General features: G+C 33.4%; 1 protein-coding gene across 40 annotated transcripts in view; it reads left to right on the top strand.

Annotated features, from left to right (window-relative positions):
• Rdl (Resistant to dieldrin) overlaps window positions 1-20,299 on the top strand; it is a 275,701-nt gene that overhangs the window by 192,261 nt on the left and 63,141 nt on the right. For 5 of the 40 annotated variants that reach the window (XM_073983907.1, XM_073983935.1, XM_073983906.1 and 2 more), the window contains one exon: window positions 8,316-8,453. The exons of the other annotated variants lie outside the window; for them this stretch is intronic. In XM_073983907.1, coding sequence (XP_073840008.1) covers window positions 8,316-8,453 — 138 coding nt within the window. The remainder of the gene's footprint in view (window positions 1-8,315; window positions 8,454-20,299) is intronic. 40 annotated transcript variants of the gene reach the window in all.

Below are 20,299 nucleotides of genomic sequence, written 5' to 3'. Positions count from 1 at the left end.
TCTTGAAAAATATTCTTTAAAAAATCCACGTTTATTGCTGGAATGGTTCTTGAAAAATATTCTTTAAAAAATCCACGTTTATTGCTGGAATGGTTCTTGAAAAATATTCTTTAAAAAATCCACGTTTATTGCTGGAATGGTTCTTGAAAAATATTCTTTAAAAAATCCACGTTTATTGCTGGAATGGTTCTTGAAAAATATTCTTTAAAAAATCCACGTTTATTGCTGGAATGGTTCTTGAAAAATATTCTTTAAAAAATCCACGTTTATTGCTGGAATGGTTCTTCAAAAATATTCTTTAAAAAATCCACGTTTATTGCTGGAATGGTTCTTGAAAAATATTCTTTAAAAAATCCACGTTTATTGCTGGAATGGTTCTTGAAAAATATTCTTTAAAAAATCCACGTTTATTGCTGGAATGGTTCTTCAAAAATATTCTTTAAAAAATCCACGTTTATTGCTGGAATGGTTCTTCAAAAATATTCTTTAAAAAATCCACGTTTATTGCTGGAATGGTTCTTCAAAAATATTCTTTAAAAAATCCACGTTTATTGCTGGAATGGTTCTTGAAAAATATTCTTTAAAAAATCCACGTTTATTGCTGGAATGGTTCTTGAAAAATATTCTTTAAAAAATCCACGTTTATTGCTGGAATGGTTCTTCAAAAATATTCTTTAAAAAATCCACGTTTATTGCTGGAATGGTTCTTGAAAAATATTCTTTAAAAAATCCACGTTTATTGCTGGAATGGTTCTTGAAAAATATTCTTTAAAAAATCCACGTTTATTGCTGGAATGGTTCTTGAAAAATATTCTTTAAAAAATCCACGTTTATTGCTGGAATGGTTCTTCAAAAATATTCTTTAAAAAATCCACGTTTATTGCTGGAATGGTTCTTCAAAAATATTCTTTAAAAAATCCACGTTTATTGCTGGAATGGTTCTTGAAAAATATTCTTTAAAAAATCCACGTTTATTGCTGGAATGGTTCTTGAAAAATATTCTTTAAAAAATCCACGTTTATTGCTGGAATGGTTCTTGAAAAATATTCTTTAAAAAATCCACGTTTATTGCTGGAATGGTTCTTGAAAAATATTCTTTAAAAAATCCACGTTTATTGCTGGAATGGTTCTTGAAAAATATTCTTTAAAAAATCCACGTTTATTGCTGGAATGGTTCTTGAAAAATATTCTTTAAAAAATCCACGTTTATTGCTGGAATGGTTCTTGAAAAATATTCTTTAAAAAATCCACGTTTATTGCTGGAATGGTTCTTGAAAAATATTCTTTAAAAAATCCACGTTTATTGCTGGAATGGTTCTTGAAAAATATTCTTTAAAAAATCCACGTTTATTGCTGGAATGGTTCTTGAAAAATATTCTTTAAAAAATCCACGTTTATTGCTGGAATGGTTCTTGAAAAATATTCTTTAAAAAATCCACGTTTATTGCTGGAATGGTTCTTGAAAAATATTCTTTAAAAAATCCACGTTTATTGCTGGAATGGTTCTTGAAAAATATTCTTTAAAAAATCCACGTTTATTGCTGGAATGGTTCTTCAAAAATATTCTTTAAAAAATCCACGTTTATTGCTGGAATGGTTCTTCAAAAATATTCTTTAAAAAATCCACGTTTATTGCTGGAATGGTTCTTGAAAAATATTCTTTAAAAAATCCACGTTTATTGCTGGAATGGTTCTTCAAAAATATTCTTTAAAAAATCCACGTTTATTGCTGGAATGGTTCTTGAAAAATATTCTTTAAAAAATCCACGTTTATTGCTGGAATGGTTCTTGAAAAATATTCTTTAAAAAATCCACGTTTATTGCTGGAATGGTTCTTCAAAAATATTCTTTAAAAAATCCACGTTTATTGCTGGAATGGTTCTTCAAAAATATTCTTTAAAAAATCCACGTTTATTGCTGGAATGGTTCTTGAAAAATATTCTTTAAAAAATCCACGTTTATTGCTGGAATGGTTCTTGAAAAATATTCTTTAAAAAATCCACGTTTATTGCTGGAATGGTTCTTGAAAAATATTCTTTAAAAAATCCACGTTTATTGCTGGAATGGTTCTTGAAAAATATTCTTTAAAAAATCCACGTTTATTGCTGGAATGGTTCTTGAAAAATATTCTTTAAAAAATCCACGTTTATTGCTGGAATGGTTCTTCAAAAATATTCTTTAAAAAAGCCACGTTTATTGCTGGAATGGTTCTTCAAAAATATTCTTTAAAAAATCCACGTTTATTGCTGGAATGGTTCTTGAAAAATATTCTTTAAAAAATCCACGTTTATTGCTGGAATGGTTCTTGAAAAATATTCTTTAAAAAATCCACGTTTTGTTGCAGATCTTCTTTGAAAAAATAATTTAATTTAAATTACTGCCAAAAGAGCCTAAGACCTTAGATAAACTATTCCGTAAAAAACCAACTAAAGAATGATGATGTAAAAAATACAAATTTTTATGGTTTTAAATTTTTCCATACTAAAACAAACTTCCTCTTAATTCTTTGATCAACCGAATTATATTATAAAATATATTTATATAAAAAACAACGCGCTGTTTGTTCGTTAAATGAGATACTCTAAAACTACCAACAAAAATCCCAAACTATAGCAAAAACAAATCTCCATTCACAAAAAATGGCGAGAATGTTAATTCCTTTGTGGAAATAACTTGAAAAAAATAGCTAAATAAACCTAACAACAGCTTTTTTTCTAACCTGGCACTTTATACATGCATATATTATATATTTATATTTTTATATAACAACAATTATATATAGAATCCACTGCTTTTTTATAAATAACGACGACAATCAAAGCTATTAGACCATGTAAAATAGAAACAAAAATCAAACAAAAACAAAAGATTAGGACCGAATTTATTCACTAGCAATTATTGTGTATAGGAAGTTGTTAGAAAGATGTCTTTGGTTTTTTGGTTTTTTTGTGTTCTAATTTTCTTTTGTTTTTTGGATTATACATATTTGATTTTGAACGCCCAATATATAACACCAAGAGATAAAAAAAACCTTTATGGAAAAATAAAACTACAACAAAAAACACAATCCTTTTCCACAATATTCCAATAAAACACCAATACTTACCCCTTACACAAAAACAGAACTATAATATAAAATCGACAAAAACAAAAAAATATTTTTTTTTGTAAGACCAACCAACCATTAACCCCTCCCACAAAGGTGTTGGTTCCATAATTGATCATTATAAATTGGTTTAATTACCACATACATGTCCATTTGTCTAACTACCCACATACATACATAGATACTATTATTATGTTCATTAACCTCCAAATTATACGTTTGCATCGGGTTTGAAACCATTAATCTAAAACAAAAACTAAACAAACACCATGCACTAAATCGTCCATTGAAACCAATGCATTAGCAGGGATTGGGAAACATCGAACAGCATTTAATAAAGAAAAATAAAAACATCAAAATTTCCATTTTCACATTATTTTCAGTTGTACTTTTGGAATATTAAATTTCATTTTTTTCGTTATTCGTTTTTTTTCTTTTCTTAAAACCAGTTAAGCTAATTGTCCTTATTCTGGGTTACCAAAAGAATCCAGAATATGACTTTCTTTTAAGTAAATAAAATAATTTTAATAAATTTGAAATATTAATGACATTTTCTTTATATAAAAAAACAATTGGTTGGTTTTCGGTCGCCTTCTCTACTACAGCAACCGCAGAAGGTTGATTCTTTAACAATCAAAGGACATTCGAAACGTTGAAAGAACAAAAAGGACGTACTTTTTGATTAGAAAAAACCCAAACTGCTTTTGCTAGTAAATTAAAAAAATAAATAAACTGATTTTTTTAAAGGTATAATAATTTTTATTTTCGTATTCTTTTTCCTTTCTTTTGTTTTAATTTAAACAAACACATGTCCATTTTTCTATGCGCATTGGGAAAGAGAGTTGTATGAATAAGAAATAATATTCTTTAGAAATAATTATAATTATAATATTTTTATAATTATATTTCTTTAAATTATATAATTATAAAATTTTTCTTTAAAAATCCACGTTTATTGGTCAGTTGGTCCTTGAAAAATATTCTTAAAAAAATCCACGTTTATTGTTGAGATGGTCCTTGAAAAATATTCTTTAAAAAATCCACGTTTATTGGTCAGTTGGTCCTTGAAAAATATTCTTTAAAAAATCCACGTTTATTGTTAAGATGGTCCTTGAAAAATATTCTTTAAAAAATCCACGTTTATTGTTAAGATGGTCCTTGAAAAATATTCTTTAAAAAAATCCACGTTTATTGTTGAGATGGTCCTTGAAAAATATTCTTAAAAAAATCCACGTTTATTGTTGAGATGGTCCTTGAAAAATATTCTTAAAAAAATCCACGTTTATTGTTGAGATGGTCCTTGAAAAATATTCTTTAAAAAATCCACGTTTATTGTTGAGATGGTCCTTGAAAAATATTCTTTAAAAAATCCACGTTTATTGTTGAGATGGTCCTTGAAAAATATTCTTTAAAAAATCCAGGTTTATTGGTCAGCAGGTCCTTGAAAAATATTCTTTTAAAATCCAAGTTTATTGTTCAGCTTGTGCTTGAAAAATATTATTTAAAATCCACGTTTATTGGTCAGCAGAAATATTTTATTAAAAAATCCAGACTTATTGGTCAGCAGGTCCTTAAAATATATTATTAAAAAATCCAGAATATTCTTAAAAATCCACTATTATTGGTCATCTGCCTAAAAATTATTCTTTGAAAAATCCGCTTTTAGGAAAAATATTTTTCAAAAATCTTCACTTTCTCGAAAAAAATATTTTTTCTAAACATCGATTAAAAAAAAAATATTTTAAACAAAGCGGAGATTTTTTCAAGAATGTTTTTCAAAGGACCAGCTGTCGAAGAAACGCGAACTTTTCAAAGAATATTTTCAAAAAAAATCATGTTTGTTAAAAAGCATTTTTTAAAAAAAGTCAATTTTTTTGTTAATTTTCTCGTTTAGAGTTAAGCTTGATGATCTGAAATTATTTGCAAGTGAAAAAGGAAAGCCAAGGACTCGAACCCACATAGTCACCAAATTACGTTACCTGGTTTCATTGGTGGTAAAGCAAATCTTCGGACGTATCGACTATGCAATGGCTTCTCTGTCCTAGAACTTATCGTTTTTCAAATGCAAATGTGTTTTTTTACATTAACGCGGATACTTGGCCACAGAAATGTATTCTTCATGACAAACGCTTTTTGCGCTGACTTTGAAGTTATGAGTTGGCTTTGAACGCTAACACGCCATGACAACATTTTTTGATATGTTTTTCAAGGACGTGGGTTCAAATCCCAGCCGGGCTCAGCCTGTTTTTTATTTTTTTGAAATTTTGCCTTTTTATGGCGAAGATCATTTTTTTTAATGATTTTTGTTAATTTTCTCGTTTAGAGTTAAGCTTGATGATCTGAAATTATTTGCAAGTGAAAAAGGAAAGCCAAGGACTCGAACCCACATAGTCACCAAATTACGTTACCTGGTTTCATTGGTGGTAAAGCAAATCTTCGGACGTATCGACTATGCAATGGCTTCTCTGTCCTAGAACTTATCGTTTTTCAAATGCAAATGTGTTTTTTTACATTAACGCGGATACTTGGCCACAGAAATGTATTCTTCATGACAAACGCTTTTTGCGCTGACTTTGAAGTTATGATTTTTTTTTATCAATTTTTTTAATTTACTATTTAAAAATAATATACAAAAAATTCTTATTTTGGACATTTTAACGCGTTCCGCAGTCAATGGGTCCTTAATAAAAAAAATATTTTTTAAAAAATCTACGTTTCTTGAAAAATATTTTTTAAATACTCCACGTTTTGTGACAAATATAAAAAAGAAAACACCATTTCGTGGAAATTATTTTTAAAAAAGTCTAGGTTCTGTAGAAATATTTTTTAAATCAATTTAAGATTCGTGAAAAATATGTTTTAAAAAAAATTACATTTCCTGAAAAATATTTTTTAAAAAATCTACGATTCATTAAAAAATATTTTTTTTAATCTACATTTTGTGGAAATTATTTTTAAAAAATCTAGATTCCAAAAAAAAATATAAAATGAGTTTAAGGAAAAATATTTTTCAAAAATATTCACTTTCTCGAAAAAAATATTTTTTTCTAAACATCGATTTAAAAAAAAATATTTTAAACGAAGCGTGGATTTTTTAACGAATATTTTTCAAAGGACCAGCTGGCCAAGAAACGCGGATCTTTCAAAGAATAATTTCAAAAAATGTTTGTTGAAAAGCATTTTTTTAAAAAAAGTCCATTTTTTAATTTAATATTTACAAATAATATACAAAAAATTCCTATCTTGGACTTTTTATCGCGTTCCGTAGTCAATGGGTCCTTAATAAAAACAAAATATTTTTAAAAAAAATCTACGTTTAGTGAAAAATATTTTTTTAAAAAAATCTACATTTCGTGGAAATAATTTAAAAAAAATCTAGGTTCCGGAAAAAAATTTTTTAAATCAATTTAAGTTTCGTGAAAAATATATTTTTTAAAAAAATCTACATTCCATGAAAAATATTTTTTAAAGAAATCTAAGTTTCATGGAAACTATTTAAAAAAAAATCTAGATTCCAATAAAATAATTAATTAATTTAAATTTCGTGAAAAATATGTTTTAAAAAAAATCGAAGTTTCGTGAAAAAATTTTTTTAAAGAAATCCACGATTCGTATTTTTTTTTCTTTTAAACCATGCTTCGTTTAAAATATTTAAAAAAAAATATTTTATTTTAAACGCGTTTTGCAGTATATCGGCCCTCACACTCTGGTATATTGGCTTGCTTTCCTTTGACTTATACCCTTGACAAATCCCACATTTGGTGCGATTAATATGTATTTAAAGCCATGTTACACTCCTAAATTTTTATTAATTTCAAATCGTAAAATCCTTTACAATAGATATCCTACAGCTCTCTCTCTTCTCTGCACATTTACCTTCGAACATTTCCAATATCGCAAACCTTTTCTTCAATAAACTCAAATCAAACCAGTTGCAAAATCGCGTGTTTTTTTAATTTTGTTTTTGAAGGATTTGCAACCAACCAAACAACAACAATTTTTGTCTACATTTGTACAAAAAACAACAACACAAGGACATCACATTCAGTCACACATTAAATAGAATCAGTCGCATACAAACTCAACAAACACTCTCTATTTCCTCCCCCGCCCCTTTTCATCACATTAACTCGTCACACTAAACATTAAAACAAATCTTACATGCTGAAATGCACCAGAATTTTTTTACATCTTTTTTCTCATAACTTTTATTTTGAACGTTCATAAAGCATTTAATCATCACAGCACCACACGAAAAAAAAACAGCCATGTACAGAACAACAACAACAAATATTAATACTGCTACTAATAAACTAACACCACCACCACCACCACCATTATTCACATTACATTTGTAATCATATGCTCACCATATAATTTATCACTTGCTCCTGATGTTATGACTTTTTTTGGTGTTTTAACCAGATTTAAAACTGTTCATATAGCAGCAGTGGCAGCTGGTTAAGTACAATAAAAGTGTAACTAAAAACAAACTTTTATAAAATAAAGTGAAATGCTTTCATATATAACAGTCAGTCAGACAGTCAGTCGTCACTCAGTCTCACTCATCACCAACATCACCACGTTTCATCACCATAACTTTTATATTTTTTTCTATATGCTTATATATTTTTTTCATAATAATTTTATTTGAATATAATTATAATTTGTTTTCACTAAATATTCAAATATCAGCATTTTATTCAATAAATTAGTAAACAACAAAAATATATTTTTAAAAAATATATAACCCAAAAAAAACTAAATACTGTAATGTAATCATTTGCCGAACACAGCCCATACTCTGTGTGTTTGTGTGTAAAATAAATATATTATTTAACAATTTTTTATTTAATGCATAATTTCTGTTTCAAACACCTAACGCTCTCTAAAGAAATCAAATATATATAAATAAATTTAATTAACAAACTAAAAAAATTACAACACAAAATTGGGATTAAAATGTCATTTTATATTTGTTATACTTTTTGAATCTATCCATCTCTGTGTGTGTGTTTTGTGCGTCTTACACAAAACCCCAACCAAAAACAATAATCGAATCGAAACAATTGAACACACTACTTCTTCCCAAACCAAATATAAAATCTAAACAAACAACAAAATGCTATGAAAACGAACTCAAAATCGAAACAAACATGAAACAAATTGAATGAACATTGTTGCCACACACGCACACAACTTTCAAAAGTCGGTTACACGATGAGAGATATCCGTTACTTCTGGAAAGATGGACTGAGTAGTGTTGGCATGAGCAGTGAGGTCGAACTACCGCAGTTCCGCGTCTTGGGACACAGGCAGAGGGCGACCGAAATAAACCTAACCACAGGTACCCTCAATTAAAAACAATTTCCAAAAACCAAAGGCTTTATTGTTGTTATTATTTTTACTCTTTCTTTCTTTTTTTCTAATTTCAGTTTTCTGTTCTATTTCCTAAAAAAAATTTTAAGAAAGCCATTAATCATTATTTTTCTTTTCTTACTTATTATTTTGTCAAACAAAAATGTTTCCTTTACATGTGTATCATTTCCTTCTCTTCCATCTAATTAATCAAACAAATTAACGTCCCATCAAAAATAAAAAAAAAAAACAAAAATCAAAATCCGTTAACAAGTATCCACCACATTCACAAATCATTATTGAACATAAATCATTAACACTGACAAAATGTTCTCGTTCAACTTATGATTAACAACTCTTTGCTACAAAACAACAACTACTACAACAACTTATCACAACCACCAAACCTAGCGAAAAAAAAAATAAAAACCCCACCAACCAATACCACCCACCCAATCACCACCAACCAACCACCCACCACGTATTGTCTTTAGTTAATATTTTTTATTTTAGTTTTTGTTTTCCCCAAACCACCAAAATCAACTCTTAACTGAAAACATATTTGTCCAACAGTTTCCGTTTCCTGTTCTAAAAATGTTTTTTATTTTCTGTTTCAGATCTTTATGTCAAGCACTTATTTTCTTATATGTTATTTATTTTTATAAATATAAATAAAATCAAAAGAAATGTAGCAAAGAAATAAAAGAACAATACCAAACAGCAGAGTAGCGTTTCAAAACAAACAACAACTAAATTTGTGCTACCTTATCCGCAGCACAAATCTCCCCCTTGTTCAAAGTGCCAACGTTCGAAATCAAATGCTTTTGACACATTGATTATACAAGTATACACCGTAATAGCTCGTCCTTTTTGCAAAAGAAAAATACATATTTATACAAAGAAAATTGCAGTTTGCTTGGGTAGGTTGTCAGCGAAGGAATAAGAAGGGTGTTCCATTGGTTGGTTGTATGAATGAATATATATTTAGAAAATCTATATTTGCAAAAACCGTAGAGAAGTCGAAAAGACTCAAAAGCAAATAGATTTTAACAATCAAAATACCTGACGTCATGCCATATTTCCTTACACATGATTAACGAAAATCAATTAGTTTCAGGAGACCTTATAAAACAAATAAGTCTTTTTGGAACAAGATGATCAAAAATTAACAAAAAATAATATAAATACATAATATAAAATATTAAATAAAAAAAAAACAAGTAGGAAAAGCGTTAAGTTCGGCCAGGCCGAACTTTTTATACCCTCCACCACGAACTGTATTGAAGTGAATAGGAACAATTAGTTTTATTTCGTTTATGAAAGTACTAAACTCTTCCTTTTATTCCCTTTAAAAATTGGGCAAAACCGACTAGGCCTATACCTGGATATTCTGGATTTGGATAGTTATCAACATTGGGAGCACCGTTCTATAGAGGCTGTATAAAACATTAACCTGTACCGATAGATTTCTGGAGGAAAGTTTCGTAACTCCAGCGAACACTAAATACCAAATTTCAGTTATTCCCATTGAATATTGTGGCTAAAACTTTCAAAATACCGAAAATTGGGAGAGATCTTTCTAAGGGGGTATATAAAAACATGGAACAATACCGGAAATTTTCAGGTGGGAAGTTTTATACCACTAACGGAGATTCAATATTAAATTTCATCCGTTTCCATGCGATATTGATGACACAACCTTAAAATAAAATCGGGAAGTACGCTTCTATGGGGGTTATTTGAAGAAAAGGGCTTATACAGATAATTCTCTTCTGCAATATTTTATACACCCATGGCAATTTAAATACTACATTTCAGTCATATCGGTGGTATATTGAGGCCACAACTTTTAAAATACCGTAAATCGGAAGGTACAGTCCTATGGGGGTATTTGAGGACATCGACATAAACTTAATACCTAATATCAGCTATTTTGGTAGAGAACGAGCTATATGTAGAAAATCGGGAGGTACCGTTCTATGGGGGCTATATGAACCCGTGGACCTATACCGACAGATTTTAGGTGGAAAATGTATACCCTCAACGAAGGCTTGCAGCCATTCCCTTGTTATAATGAGACTAAAACCTTCAATATACCGAAAATTGGGATATACCGTTATATGGGGGTACCCCCCAAAACATGTTATACGTGCAAATTTCTAAGGGAAATTTTTATAGACCAGAAAAAGACTAAATACCAAATTACAGCTACTGAGGCTACAAAATTCAAATTACCAATAATCGGGAGGTACAGTTCCTTCAAAACGTTGACCTGTACCGACAAATTTCGAGAGAAATTTTTGTAGCCCAGAAAAAGACTAGATACCACATTTCAGCCACTTCGATGGAATAATGAAACTATTATTCCACCCAACTGGTTGAAACCTTCAAAATACCGAAAATCGGGCGGTGCCATTCTATTGGAGCTATATGAAGACGTTAACCAATACCGACTAATTTCAGGTGGAAAGTTTTATACCCACAACGAAGACTATGTACCAAATTTTTAGCCATTTCGGTGTTATAATGAGGCTAAACCCTTCAAAACTTTATTTGGATGTACCGTTCCATGGGGTGTACATTAAAGCGTGGACCGATACAGATAAATTTCTGGGAGAAAGTTTTGCATCCCAATAGAGAACGAAATATCAAATTTCTGCCATTTTGGTAGTATAGTATAGCTAAAACCTTCAAAAATACCGAAAATTGGGAGAAATCGTCCTATGGGGACTATATGAAGGGGTAGACCTATACCGACAAATTTCATATGGAATGATTTGTACACCAAATTAAGACTAACCACCAAATGTAAGCCATTTCGGTGGAATTTGAGGCCACAACCTTCAAAATACCGAAAATCGGAAGGTACCGTCCTATGGGGGCATTATGAAGGCGTGGACCTATACCTACAAATTTCCGGGAGAAAGTTTTATACCCCCAACGAACACTAAATACCAAATTCAGCCATTTCGCTGCGATAATGAGGCTAAAACCTTCAAAATACCGAAAATCGGTAGATATCGTCCTATGGGGTTTATATCAAAACCTGGACCTATATGAACATTTTATGTTAGAAATATTTCTTAGCCTCTGGAAACACAAAATACAAACTTATAACCGATTCTGTGGTCAAATGGGACTAATACATTCAAAATATCTTAAAGTGACGCGTACTATATACGGGGCGTTATATGGGGGCTATACCAAAACGTGGACCTATATAAACGTAGGGGATGGAAGATACCAAGCAACGGTCCTGACCGGTTTTAACATGGCAAAGCCCAGGATTTATCTTGGTCCCTCTTTCATCCCAAGTGGACACTGACCTCCCCGTGGTGTCACCTGGGGAACTGCCTTTAACACCCGTTAAAGGTAGTGAGCTAACATGTGCCGCGCGTTCACCCACAAGAACGTTAAAAACTTGGGTTTGGGCGTCGGGTTAGTAACCCTCCCCTAGAAAAAACAGCCTACTATGAAAAAACGAAAGAAAAGAAAAACAAACCCCTCTAAAGTTGACGAACCCCGCAAACGTTTTAAGGGCCATGATCTGCGAATCTGCACCTGGAATGTTCGCACTCTTTATAGAGAAGGTGCAGTCTTCGCATTGGCAGACGTACTTGAAAAGTACAAGACCGATATTACTGCCATACAGGAAATACGATGGATTGGGAAAGGCGTCGCAACAACACCTAAAGGTGACGCACTGTATTATAGCTGCCATGACGTAAAGCATGAATTTGGTTGTGGATTCGTAGTTAGTCGGAGACTAAAACATCTGGTATCCAGCTTCACCCCAGTGAATGAAAGACTTGCTGCAATTCGGATAAAAGCTAAATTCTTCAACATCAGCTTTATTTGCCCTCATGCTCCCACTGAAGAAAAGGACGAACAGACCAAAAATATATTTTACGAGCGCTTAGAAGAAACATATGACCGTTGCCCTGCCCATGACATTAAAATCATTCTAGGCGATTTTAATGCCAAAATTGGAAAGGAGAATATCTTTGGCCCAACAGTCGGGAAATTCAGTCTCCACAGTGAAACATCTGACAATGGTATGAGGCTAATAGACTATGCAGCTGCAAAAAACATGGTAGTTAGCAGTACCAGATTTAATCATCTCGATATTCATAAGGGCACCTGGCTGTATCCAGATCAGAAAACAAGAAACCAAATTGATCATGTTGTGATAGATGAAAGACATTCATCGAGCGTGTTGGATGTACGATCGTTCCGAGGCGCAAACATTGATTCGGACCACTACCTTGTTGCAGCAAAGGTACGTACCCGTCTAAACGTTGCAAATAAAGCACGGATAGTCACAACACGAAAGTTGGACATCGCTAAGCTGCAAACACAACAGATAGCCACAGCATATTCCACTCAACTGACGCAATTGCTTAATGAAACGCTTCTCGTCCCGATAACATATCAGCACAATGGCAAAATATTGCCCACTCCATGCAAACAGCCGCAAAATCAGTACTTGGATACAAGAGACCTCCACCAAAGAATCCATGGTATGATCAGGAGTGCCGTGCTGCTACCGAAGAAAAAAAATGCGCCATATAGGGATACTTTACAATCAGTAGCAACGCGTAGCGCACGAGAGTGGTATCGGGAGAAAAGGAGAGAGGAGAAACGTCTTTTCCGCAGGAAAAAGAGAGAGATGGAAAAGGGGGAGTGTGAACAAATAGAGATGTATAGGAGACAGAACGAAGTCCGAAAATTCTACCAAAGAGTGAAACATCAAACTGATGGCTTTGGTACAGGCATATCCTCCTGTAGAGACCAACAAGGTAATTTGGTAACTGATACAGATAGTGTGCTCAGGATATGGAAAGAACATTTTTCAAACTGTTGGTATCCGATAGCAGTGAAGACGGCGAAGATACCACAAATCCAATCCCAGAAGATGGTATTGAATGTATACCGCCCAGCCAAGATGAGGTAAGGACAGAAATAAACCGGCTGAAAAATAATAAGGCGGCAGGAGCAGATGGCCTACCAGCCGAGCTGTTCAAAACCGGAGGCGACACGCTGATAAGGTGTATGCATCAGCTAGTTAGCACCATCTGGCAGGAAGAACGCGTACCCGACGATTGGAACTTGAGCATCTTATGTTCAGTCCACAAGAAGGGTGATAAGACTGTGTGCTCCAATTACAGGGGCATAAGTCTGCTCCCTATTGCATATAAGATAGTATCTGGCATATTGTTTGAGAGACTAAAGCCTATGGTCAATGAAATTATTGGACCCTATTAGGCGGCTTTAGACTTGACAAATCCGCCATTGACCAGATATTAGCCTTGAGACAAATCCTGGAAAAGACTAGTGTTGGGCAATCTCGTTCATTGAGCGGATCGATCTTTTTCATTCCGTTCACCAAAAAGATACGGGTCGTTTACTTCGTTCATTGGTTCTTTTTCGTTCAACAATACATTTGACTGTATTATTTTCTTTTGAAGTCGTTCGTTCTCTGCTGCATATCACTCCGTCGTTCTTTTCACCGAATCGTTCTTTTGAAAATGTTCGTTCACGAATGACACAACTGTTGTGTTACGTGCTTGTTTGTGTGCTAATGGGGGTGGTTTTGTTTCTGAACGTAGTGGTGGTGGTTTTGATATGAAAGAACCAGATGAACGAATGATGCAAAAGAAAGATATGACCGAGATGTGCTACTGAATGAGGTAAGTTACTGAGCGAGAGTAGCTCTCTGAATCATTGTTTGTTTTGTGTGGAAATTTGTGCTGCTTGCGCTAACGCAGCGTTTGTTCAGAGTTTGACTGCAAAACCAATGCTGCTAATTTTGTAAGTAGCAATGACTCGTCCATCGGGTATCTAAATGAACGATATAAAAGAATGGGCTGGATACGGATCCGTTCGTTCTTTTTACGGAATCGTTCCTTTGAGCCGGTTCGTTCATGAACGACGCAACTCTAGAAAAGACCCATCTTTTCTTCGATTATAAAGCAGCATTCGACAACCCTATACGTTCAAAGGTGTTCCAAGCCATGCCTGATTTTGGTAGTCCTGCAAAGCTCATTCGGTTTTGTAGAATGACATTAACTGAGGCGAGATCCTTAGTTAAAATAGGAAAGAACCTCTCCGAAGAGTTTATTACCAAAAGAGGTTTCAGACAAGGAGACGGCCTGTCGTGCGATCTATTCAACATCCTGCTTGAAAAGGTCATACGAGACGCGATGGTCAAAAGAAATGGAACGATAGTCTGGCAGTAAACGGAAAACCCAAGTTGATGGTATCGACGCGTAATATGTCCACAAACCCCGCACCATCTGTGAATGTTGGTACATACAATTTTGAGGTAGTAAAGGACTTCGTCTACCTCGCTACCGCCATAACCACAGCAAATAACATCAGTTGTGAAATACGAAGAATAATAGTGTTGGCTAACTGATGCTCCTTTGGGCTGAGTAAGCAGTTTAGGAATAAAGCCACCTGTCGTCAAACAAAAGTAACACCTTACAAAACACTGATACTACCCGTGCTAATGTATGGTTCCGAAGCATGGCTACTTGCTCAAGCAGATAAGGCAGTGCTTGGTGGGTTCGAGAGAAAAATTCTTAGAAAGATCTACGGGCCAATCTGTGTTGACGGCGAATATCGGCGTCGTATGAACAACGAGCTGTATCAACTATACAATGACATCAATGTAGTTGAACGAATCGAGATACAACGATTGCGATGGCTAGGCCATGTTATAAGAATGAGTGATGAAAGGCGTATAAATACGGGCCGCATGGAGGGTCTCGCAGATCTGGAAGGGCCTTCCAAGAAGGCCAAAGCTTCGTTGGAGCGAACAAGTGAAACGAGATATCAGAAAGCTACATATCCCAGATTGGGAAAATACAGCAGCAAACAGAGAGGATTGGAGATTTTTTCTTAGTTCAGAGTTCAGAGTTTGAATCATGTTTTATTAACCATATTCTGACTCCACAATGTGATAGAACACCAAAAATGAGAAGACACGTGTCTCGCCATTTTTCCCTATCTCATCAACTTTCGCGGTTATAGGCCTCCAAAGGTTTGAGGCTTTGATGTAAAAAAAGACATTTAGTCAGGACTATATCTTCCAAACCGTTAGGAAATTTGAATTTATCTCAGAGGCAAAGTTGTAGGCCTTGTCTTAAAGAACAAAAATTGTGAACACATACATATAATCCATCAAACTTCATCTGCAAGCACAAAATCGCCCTGGTCAAATTTCTTTTAAAATTTTTTCTCAAGTTTTGTTATACAGCTATCAAACCGATCAAGTTTGAACAACCAACTTCAAAAATGTACTTTAGATCTCAATAAACATCTAGAATATTCGAACTCTGTAGAAACGGTTCTTAATGGTCAAAATAGAAAAACAAATGCGACTTTTATCCTCTTTTCTAGGTTCCTGCTCCATAGATACATAACCGTTCAAAATTCAAGAAAACAATGAACCACAATATTGTAGCAAAGATATCAAATATATACATATATAGCAAACAACTTTCTGGGACATACGAAATGTCTTTAATGTGAAAATAGCCAATAACTTTTGAAAATATTCGATCTTTTTACTTTTTTCTCCGATTCCGGTCCACAGATACCGAACCGCCCAAAAATTAAGGATACAGTCAACTACAAAAATATACCTTAGATTTCAACAAACAAGTTTCAAGAACAAAAGAAGATTCTAGGAACCATTCGTCAAGCTCAAAATTCGATTATTTTGGGTCGTTCTTCCCTGTTCAGGTCCGTAAATAACAAGCCTTTCAAATTTCCCTGAGTTTTTAACAGTTTGTTATTTCCAAACCTGAGCAGGGGGAATGTTAAAAATAATTGAATTGTTCGTGAATTTCAGACCTAAGAATCATTCTTAGAATCTTTATATGTTCTAAAAAGTTGTTTACTGCAATTTTAGGTACATTTTTGTGGTTGACGGTATCCCCAATTTTTGGACCAGAATCGGAGAAAAAAAGTGTAAAAATTCAAAAGTGTTTTGCTATTTTTTCCACTAAGAACCGTTTATAGACATTTCGCATGTTCCAGAAAGTTGTTTATTGATGCCTTTTCTACATTATTGCAGTTGGTTGTTTTCTTGAATATTGAACGGTTTAGTATCTGTGGACCAGAACCAGAGAAATCAGTATACAAATCACATTTGCTTTGCTATTTTAAGAACCGTCTATACAGAGTTCGTATATTCTAGAAAGATGTTTATTGAGATCTGAGGTACGTCTTTGTAGTTGATAGCTGTATAACAACTTAAGAAAAAATTTTAAAAGAAAATTGCCCATTGCGATTTTGACCTTGCAGATGAAGTTTGATGGATTATATGTGTTCACAATTTTTGTTCTTTAAGACAAAAGCTACAACTTTGCCTCTGAGATAAATTCAAATTTCATAACGGTTTCGAAGATATAGTCCTGACTAAATTACCCTTTTTACATCAAAGCCTCAAACGTTTGGAGGCCTATAACCGCGAAAGTTGATGAGATAGGGAAAAACGGCGAGACATGTGGGCTCTCTTTTTTGGTCTTCTATTACGCTGCGGTGTCAGAATATGGTTAATAATTTTCGTCTTGCACAGTGTGACCGACTCACTGACTGACTGATAATCAACGCTTAGGATAAACGGCTAAAACTAGAATTTTGAAATTTTGGGTGGGGGTCGATCTTGGTCCGAAGTTGTCAGATAAGGCTGGGTTTTTAAAAAATCGAAGTAGAAGGGCACGAAAAGTTGTAAAAGGTACTAAATATGGTACCATTTGTATTTGGCGAACCGGTAGAGTTAGAATTCTGACATTTGGAATGAGGGTCACTGATGAAATATAAGATAAATGTACCGAACGGCTTTTAAAATTTCGAACCACAAGATTACGAAATGTACAAAAATGTACTATATTTGGTACCACTTGGTATTATCTGAAGCCTGACTATTTCGAACAACAAAATAAAATATAAAAAATAAAGTATAAAGTATAAAATTGCGCCTGAAAGACAAATTCTGTCTATACTTTCACTACCAACCCATTTAGACTGCTGCTATTGGAGTTAGCAGTTAGTTCCGGCTCAGACTAAAATCCACAATTGAAGCTTTGATATACATAAATATGATTAACCTTCAATTCAAACTGAAAATTGTCTTAAAATTTAACAAAATATATTTGCCTCCAAAGTAAACCAGCTTATAGTATAAAATATAAATCTGTCGTTGTCAAACAAACAACCAACCGCAAAATGGAACACCCTTTTTACATTTCAAATTAGTTATAATGCAATTTAGCAAACAAACAAACTACATGGCAATGAAAAATGAAATTAAATGAATGAACAAATGAATGACTGAGTGAATGAATGAAGGGTAGGAAAAAAGAAAAAAGTGAATATATTCTCTTTTGATTAACAACACTTAAGAACAAAAACAAATAAATTCGCATTCGAATGAAAACTGCAATGAAAGCGAAATGCTTTTGAAAACAAAAACTTTTAGTCTTCAAGGAGAAGAGAGGAAAAGGGTACTTTTTCATCACTTCAACATTTAATGAAAACATGCAGCCATACATACATATGTACAACGCATACGACGCATATGTATATGAACATCAATAGATACGATTTATATATTATAGCAAACAAACTAAACTATAAGTCATGCTATAATAGAGAATTCTATTCCATTAAATACACACACATATGTACATCTTATAGTATAATGTGTTTATTTCAGTATGTGTGTGTGGATAAAAAGTTAGAATATAGAAACATTTCGCCAGAACTAAAAGCCAGAAACTGCAACAGTTAACTACGAGAGCACTTGAAACTGCTTTTGGCTAAAAACCCCGGCAAAACAAAATGAACAATTTCAACCACTTATCTATCTACATAGAGAGCTAGTGTAACAATAGGGTATTATATTTATATCTATTATATATACATTTAATTAAATATTATTAAACCAAAAACTTTTCTCATTCGTAATCTTTAGCTAACATGATTTTTTATACATGAAGAATGTTTAACGGGAAATGAAATTCATCTTTGGCCATGGTTTTGATATTTACAAAACTTAAAACTTGAAAAGAAAAACTTCAATGCCTAGAAGACTGAACCAAAACCAAAATTAGTTCACTCAATTTAAGACAAATTTCCATAACTTATTTTTTAAACAATGCAGTGACTATGGAGTTTATAAAAAAACGAATAGAAATCTGAGGAATGCAAGACACTGAGGTGTTTAAACCGGTAACGGCCTTCAGGCATACACAAATCGGACGGACTGGGATTGAAGCTTCTTTGATTGAAAGCGACTTTCAGTTCTTTTGTAGAAGTCTTCTATAGAAATATTGAGGCGTCTCCTATAAAATACATTGCCCCTGTAGGGATTTTCTTTAGAATAGATTACCTGAAGAGGTCTTCTATAGAATAGATGACCCATGATGGGGTTTTTTATAGAACAGAAGTCCCCAGAAGGGATCTTTTTTACAATAGATGGTACCTATGAGTTTCCTACTGAATATATGACCCCCAAATAACTCCTGAAAGGATCTTCTATAGAATATATGACCCCGGAAGTGGTCATCTATAGAATAGACGATGACGAACCCTGTTAGGGCTTTCTATAGAACAAATGACACCTAAAGTCGTCTTCGATAGAATAGATGATCCGTGTTTGGGTTTTCTATAGAACAGAAGTCCCCTGAAAGAGTTTTCTAAAGAATATATGACCACAGATCGGTCTTCTATAGAAGACATGACCCCTTTAGATGTCTTCTTTAGAATATATGACCAGTGTAGGGGACTTCTATAGAATAGATGATTCCTGAACTGGAGTTTCTGTACAACAAATAACTCCCGAAGGAGTCTTATCTAGAATAGATTACCTCTGTGAGTTTTCTACAGAAAATATTAACCCTAATTTGGTGTTCTATAGAAAATATGTCCCCTGAAAGAATCTTCTGAAATGAGTCTTCTATAGAACAGATCACGCATAAAGGGGTTTTCTATAAAACAGATGGCCACTTAGATTATTCTATAGCATAGATGAACGCTGTAGGCTCTTCTATAGAACCATTGACCCTGAAGGGGTCTTCAGTAGAATAAATGACTTCTGAAAGGATATTCTACAGAACAGATGATCCCCTAAAGTGGTCTTCAAAAGAAGGAGTCTACTTAAAGGGTGCTTTATGGAAACGATGACACCTGTAGGGGTCTTCTATAGAACAGATGGCAACTGAAGGACAGATGGCTCCTGAATGAATCTTCTATAAACTATACGGGGCATATAGGGGTCTTCTTTAGAATATATGAACCCTGTAGGGGTCTTCTATACAATTGATGGACCCAGCAGGAGTCTTCCCTAGAATAGATGACCCCTATAGGCGTCTTCTACAGAATATATGACCATTTCTCTAGAAGAGATGACCCCTATAGGGGTCTTCTATAGGATAGATGACCCCTATAGGGGTCTTCTATAGAATAGATGACCCCTACAGGGGTCTACTATAGAATAGATGACCCCTACAGGGGTCTACTATAGAATAGATGACCCCTATGGGGGTCTTCTATAGAATAGATGACCCCTATGGGGGTCTTCTATAGAATAGATGACCCCTGTTGGGGTCTTCCATAGAAAAGATGACCCCTATGGGGGTCTTCCATAGAAAAGATGACCCCTATGGGGGTCTTCTATAGAATAGATGACCCCTGTTGGGGTCTTCCATAGAAAAGATGACCCCTATGGGGGTCTTCTATAGAATAGATGACCCCTATGGGGGTCTACTATAGAATAGATGACCCCTATGGGGGTCTTCTATAGAATAGATGACCCCTATGGGG

Source organism: Musca autumnalis, unplaced genomic scaffold (genome assembly GCF_047663935.1).
Source record: "Musca autumnalis isolate F117 unplaced genomic scaffold, ASM4766393v1 scaffold_4, whole genome shotgun sequence".
Lineage (NCBI taxonomy): Eukaryota > Metazoa > Arthropoda > Insecta > Diptera > Muscidae > Musca > Musca autumnalis.
Note: the sequence above shows the minus strand (reverse complement) of the source record. Positions and strands in the feature narration are given on the sequence as shown.